The sequence below is a fragment of the Telopea speciosissima genome, chromosome 7, assembly GCF_018873765.1.
Source record: "Telopea speciosissima isolate NSW1024214 ecotype Mountain lineage chromosome 7, Tspe_v1, whole genome shotgun sequence".
NCBI lineage: Eukaryota > Viridiplantae > Streptophyta > Magnoliopsida > Proteales > Proteaceae > Telopea > Telopea speciosissima.
The window spans coordinates 53,250,386-53,256,449 of record NC_057922.1 but is presented as its reverse complement, the minus strand read 5'-3'; the positions used below and the strand labels follow the sequence as shown (position 1 = coordinate 53,256,449).

The 6,064-nt window shown below is 37.8% G+C and overlaps 1 protein-coding gene across 2 annotated transcripts; it reads left to right on the top strand.

Moving 5' to 3' along the window:
* The first annotated feature begins 563 nt into the window (after window positions 1-563).
* On the top strand, window positions 564-3,134 carry LOC122669226 (transcription initiation factor TFIID subunit 13-like). Of its 2 annotated transcripts, none has more exons than XM_043865933.1 (6): window positions 564-669; window positions 1,162-1,292; window positions 1,407-1,444; window positions 2,396-2,455; window positions 2,555-2,629; window positions 2,907-3,134. In XM_043865933.1, exons 1-6 carry the CDS (start codon window positions 647-649, stop codon window positions 3,015-3,017), a joined length of 438 nt encoding a protein of 145 aa, XP_043721868.1. In that variant the 5' UTR covers window positions 564-646; the 3' UTR covers window positions 3,018-3,134. The 2 variants fall into 2 exon arrangements, with proteins under 2 accessions (XP_043721868.1, XP_043721867.1); XM_043865932.1 differs by having other exon boundaries at window positions 1,159-1,292.
* The last annotated feature ends 2,930 nt before the right edge of the window (window positions 3,135-6,064 follow it).

Genomic DNA, 6,064 nt, shown 5'->3' with positions numbered 1-6,064 from the left:
AGCTTAGATATGGTGGTGGGTTTCTTCCGGCCATGGATTACGGTGGAGATGTTGGGTAGATGATCCCTGAAACCCTTGACAGCGGTTACGGTGGAGATAAGTAGAATTTGGAAGATGAGTTGCAGGGTTGAGTGTTAGTGAGGGTAAGTTGGTCATTCTACGGGCAAAATGATCAAAAAAGTTTCGACGTTTGAACATAACGTCCCAGACTAATGGATTAGACTAAAGTGCTGTACTGTTTTGAAAGTAGGAGGCAGTTTGCAATTAGAAAAGTTGTAGTTGAAGCAGGGTCACAATTCCCAGATTATTAGATTCGACCAACAAGTTACCAAGCCCTTTGAAAGCGCCTCCAACAAAGCTGCTCTTATTGCCAAAGCTGCACCAACAATTGCTGAAGGAAAAGAAGGAAGGTGGTTGAGAGATTGCAGGTACAATAGAACCGTGTTCATCCCGGAAGATAAAACCCGGAAATGCACCGATTGAATCCATCATAATTGATCCCGATTCCAGCGATTTGAGATCAGCCGATTCTAGGGTTTTGGAGACCGACTTTGGTCGAGGATCCGATTCCAAATTTTAAAATCCTTGAATAAGACCCGTTCCCGTTTAATAGCGGGTCTGTGAGTAAAGCAATATACGTGGTGAAATGCAATCAAAGCAGAAGCAGAGGTATTAGCTGTTTCTTCCTCTTCTTCCTCTTCTTCCTCTTCTTCCTCTTCCTAAACCCTATCCTCAAACCCTCAACTTACCTCCATTCTCCAATTAGCCATTTACCCTTTACGATAAAACCCTTATAAGTTCCATATCTTCAACCAATCTTGCCTTTTGAATCCGATTTTAATGAGATAAATAAGAACAAATCGATTGATTTCCAAGGTATAGAGCACCATTCTTCGACCTTGCTTTTGGTAAAATTTATCCGCTCTTCTTCCCTTTCAACACACCCACACACACACATTGAACGATATCTTTTTTTTGGAATTATTAGAATAATTTATCTCTTCTTGAATTCTCAAGAAAATTCCGGATAAGAAAACCGGGTTAATTCCATTGATCTCATTGCAGTAGATCTAAAATTTGACACTCTTTCATTTAAAAAGGTTAAATTCATGAACTTGCTGTAATTATTTATTCTTTGAAATTGATTAAATGATACAACAGGGTTATATCAAATCACGCAACCGAGATGCACGACAATTCTGCCGGTGGATCCACCGTGAAGCCGAAAATCGGATCGTTGCAGATGTCGGATGTCTCGTTCAAGCGCAAGCCAGGAGTTTTTCAGAAAGATTGTAAGCATATACTTCTGGGTATTTGGTTCCATTGAGTTGTGAACAGTGTTCACTCCTTCAATTTTGAATTTTTGACTGCTCTGACTGATCTTTGTTTTCATTATGATGCTACAGTGCAACACATGATGTTTGGATTTGGTGATGATCCCAATGTACGTTTCCACATCTGTTTCACTCTTTATTACATAAATACTTGTGCACATTGCTTAGAGAAACGCATGGTAGACACTGATTGTGTAGATTCATCCATGGTCTTAGATTTCCATCATTTAAGCGGAATTATCCATGGAAGTACCTGAAATGAGGAATTTCCTCTTGGAAAATAATTCCATATCTCTTTTGATCTTCAGCACCTCTCTAAAGAAAATAATTGCCTTGAAAATTATGCATGAAATAGAGGGATTTAAGTTCAACAATCACTGCAGTATTTGTTTACTTGTCTGTTTGAAGTCTCAACAGCAACACCTCTCTAAAGAAATTTATTTGCCTTTAGATTGATGCAAGAAATTAAAGATTCAATGACCCTGAAAAGTGAATTGGAGCTCAATAATACTGTGCTCTGTCCATATATTTGTTTATATTCGACATCTTTGTTAAGATATTGGGAGTTATAGAGTTATAGTCTCACATGGGTTTGTTCGGGTCTTTAGTACCTTCATATACTTGAGGTCCTCTAAGGTTTTTTGTTAGACCCTCCAACATGGTATCAAAGCCTAGTTTCCTTTATTGTCGTCCTTAAGTTCTTTGTCCATTTGTAGAGCTAGGTATGCTGAAGCTGCATGTGACGGGGAGGGGAGTGTTGAGATGTTGGGAGTTATAAAGTTATAGTCCCACATCAGTTTGTTCAAGTCTTTGTGCCTTCATATACTTGAGGAGTTCTCTCCGCTTAATGCCTTAAGGTTTCTGAGTTGGACTCTCCAACACCTTCAGCATTGACTTGCAAATTGCTCAAAACATATTGCGTTTTTGTTGTTGGAATTGAGAAATGCTATTCTTAATATTTTTGCATATCATGATTACCATATTTGGTCTGGGTCTAAAATTAATTTTTTCATTGACCCCTAAGAGCTGGTTAAATCAATGAATTCCTGTCATTTTTGCAGCCACTCCCAGAAACTGTTGCACTGGTTGAGGAAATAGCTGTTGAGTATATCACAGATATGGTAAACCAGGCTGCTCTTTATCCAAGTGTATGTTTCTTAGCTATTTAATTTGGATATCTTTGCATCCATAACCTTTATCTGCCGCTGAACTTTCCTTAGGTGCTTAAAGCTCAAGAAACTGCATCAAAGAGAGGGAAGCTTTTAACAGAAGATTTTTTGTTTCTAATCCGCAAGGTACCTTCTGCAGTAGTTTCTATGGCATCTTTCTAGCTTGCATAAACTCCTCCTTGTGATTCATTGATTTGGTCGGTGGCTATCACACTTTATTCAAGACAGAAGACTCCCTCGATATATCTTAAATGTTCAATCTCCAGAGTTCTCCAACTTTCCATTAGTTATTACAATTGATACTTGTGGATATATTTCCTGCTTTTGTACAGATTGATGCTTTGTTTATTTGCTCTGTTTTCTAATGTAGCAGTAACACACATTTGACCATTTCATGGTACAGGATTTACCAAAACTTAATCGTTGTACGGAACTACTCACTATGCATGAAGAACTGAAACAAGCACGGAAGGCTTTTGATGTAGATGAAGAGAAGCTGGCAACTGGAGATTGAAAGTGAATGTCTTAAGAACCAATTCATCGTTCTGTTGTGATGGATTGTGAATTCAACATCTTTAAATTGTGACCAGGATATTGGGTATCCATTACAGTGATCTATTTATTGATATTTTTTTTTTCATTGGGTCAATGTAGATAGTGTCTGAAAAACAAAATTGAAGGATAGACCTTTAACCCAATGAATTGGTAAAAACTAGGTGATGATTCATTCAAGCAACAACCATAAGATAAGAGCAGTAACAGCTTCTTTGCTGTCTCAGCTAGGGAAAGTAAATGTAAATCAGACATAGTAGACAATGTAATCTCTGTTTTTTCCTTCTAATTAGATTTTCTCTTATCAAAAAATAAAGCTTCTTTGCACAAATGCCTAATTCTTTAATTTGTATCATATTAAATCAGTGCAATGTTCCAATTTGCTTCTTTATTTTGTTGATTTCCGCACCTAATTCTTTTTTTCATATACCATATATGACCGTTTTCCATGAGACGCAATTTTTCCTTGCAACTTATAGTGAGATGAACTTCTCCAGGTTGTTGTTAAAAAAAAAAAAACTTCTCCAGGTTTCAGTCCCATCAAATCTTGCATTCATACTAGCTTACCTGCACATTTTCAAAGTTGTAGGTCACCATGAGTTTTGCAAGCACTGCAATGCTACGCGGTCACCTCGTCCATTGAAAGCCATTCCTAGATCTTGGCGTTCCAAGAAACCAAAATTTTCCGAGGCGTCTCATTAAAAACCCTGAGAGTAGTAGTTTCCCAGATTTGCAATAGAAGTCTACAAGAGAGTTCCACACAAACATAAATCTAAAGAAATGGGCAGCATCATAACTAGAGTTGCATCGTCTGGATTGAAGCTGTTGTCTCACAGTTGACGGAAAAGCTTCAGAGCATTGTTGCCCCTGATCATGGAATTCAAACTGACAACACTCCCCTCTATGAAAAGATGTGAACACCATATGTAGATATCCTCTCTTACAGATTCCATGAATCATCATATTCCAAGGTCGGATCCACTTCTGACAATCCCAATCTAGATCGCTTGAGACATTGCAAGATTGGTCGATCTAACCAACTATCCAACCAGACTATGTCAAAAAATCCCGACATTATTTCTACCCTTACTCTCAAGTTAACTTCTTATATCACCAATCAGATAAGTATAGAAACAGGACTGCAAATGCATAGAGTGTTGGAGAATCCTACCCTATCTCCATAATTGTTTTGATGATAACAAACATATCAGACAAGGTCTAGTGTATTGTTTATATGTCAACAGGGCTAATAAAGTCAAAGCAATAGAAGACATATAGTACGAAGTAAAGATGTTCAGACAAAGCCTTGAAGATCAAGATCTCGAAGGAATGTGAAGATCTTACAGAAAAGAAAATCTTTTGAAAATTGAAGAACATCACATGAAGAAGTCGAATCAAGACTCAAGATGCTCGTGTGTACATACTTAGACACACAACACTGCATGCTTGTAATCGCATTTGCATAAGATAAATGAAAAAGCATATGCATCATTTAGAGACCTTAAGAGGTTAAACTTGAACTCTCCTTGACCCTTAAACATGTTGGAGTCAATTGGAAAAAACCCCGGACCAATCCCCACAGGCATACTATCTGAATCAAGCCAAGACTGGGATCCGGTCTATGATCCGATCGACCGGATCACAGTGTATGTATCGATCAGATCTGGTAGTAGCCTCATTGGTACGTTCCCAAGTTTGATCCGGTCGACCGGATCAAGTGGGACGATGATCCGGTCGACCGAACATCGACCGGATGGCCCTACTGCCCTCCAACGGTTAGTTTTTAACGATAAGTTTTTCCAACGGCTAGGATCCGATCGACCGGATCAATCTTCAGGTCGACCGGATTGGAGAAAAATATATCTATTAGAACACATTTTGCACATGTTCTAAAGGTCATCATTAATGAGCCTATAAATAGAGAACATGCCAGTCCTTTTCACCTATCCACTACAGTCTAAAATTCCACTTTTGTAAAAGGTGAAAAGTCAATTTAAGCTCTCATTTATTGAAGTCTTATTGTCCTCATCAAATCTATTTCAAGGTTGACTTCAAAGCTTTAAAGATCTTCATATGCTTGCACTTTAAAGAATAGTCTTGAAGAAGGTCATCATTACAAGCATTCATTCTTGCATCATTTTGACACTTGCAAGGAGTACACATCACACTCTTTGCCTAGGTAATCCTTACCTTACCCTCTTTTGTATTAGTTTATGCTTTTGAGTTTATAAAGCATTGTTGCATTAACCTAGACTGTACTTAGGTTTTGCAATGATCTTCTTATCCTTAAAAGATTGGGATCCTCTTATCTCGTGGAAAAAAATTGTAAAAGTGTTCTTTCCACCTACTGTACTGAAAGGAAGTAACTAGTGAAATTCTCTCAAGGTTGAGAGGAGTGAACGTAGGCTAGTTTAGCCGAACCACTATAAATTTTGTGTCATCTATTTGCGTAATTTCTCTCTCTATCTTGTTTTAATTTAAAGAAAATTTTTAAAAGGACAACATTTCACTAGTGGTAACTTATTCACCCCCTCTAGGTTACCCCACATAGAGTATAGCTAGCAGTTTACTATTCAAATTCCCATAACCTATCATGATCATCAAACAAGGAGATCCTACGATTCCTCCTCCAATATTTCTACAACCAATTCCAGGTTCCTCCTTCAACATTGCTACCACAAAAAACCATGGCCATGGGTCTCGTCATCTAACCCCCTTCTATAACCTAATGTTTTTTTATTTTATTTTATGAATTCTATAACCCAATCTTGATATGCATCATTCCATGTTCATCTTACAATGCTTCAAGAAGATGCCTTACAATAGTACTTCTCTAAACCCCCATAGATCTCAATTGTAGTTCTTTAAAATTGTGTTTTTCAACCATCTTTGTACAAGGATTTGGAAAAGCAAACATCATAAAAAGAAGGCAAGTCCCCAACAGCACTCCGAACCACCCAACCACAGTACCCCCCCCCCCCCCAAAAAAAAAAATCTTTTTTTCTGCTC

What these genes read in the sequence shown, in the direction of transcription:
- LOC122669226 (XM_043865932.1), top strand. Translation starts at nt 647, where the DNA reads ATGCAATCAAAGCAGAAGCAGAG. An exon ending in GATTTGGTGATGATCCCAAT is followed by an intron (nt 1,445 to 2,395) that starts GTACGTTTCCAC and finishes TCATTTTTGCAG; the next exon opens with CCACTCCCAGAAACTGTTGC. An exon ending in TTGAGTATATCACAGATATG is followed by an intron (nt 2,456 to 2,554) that starts GTAAACCAGGCT and finishes AACTTTCCTTAG; the next exon opens with GTGCTTAAAGCTCAAGAAAC.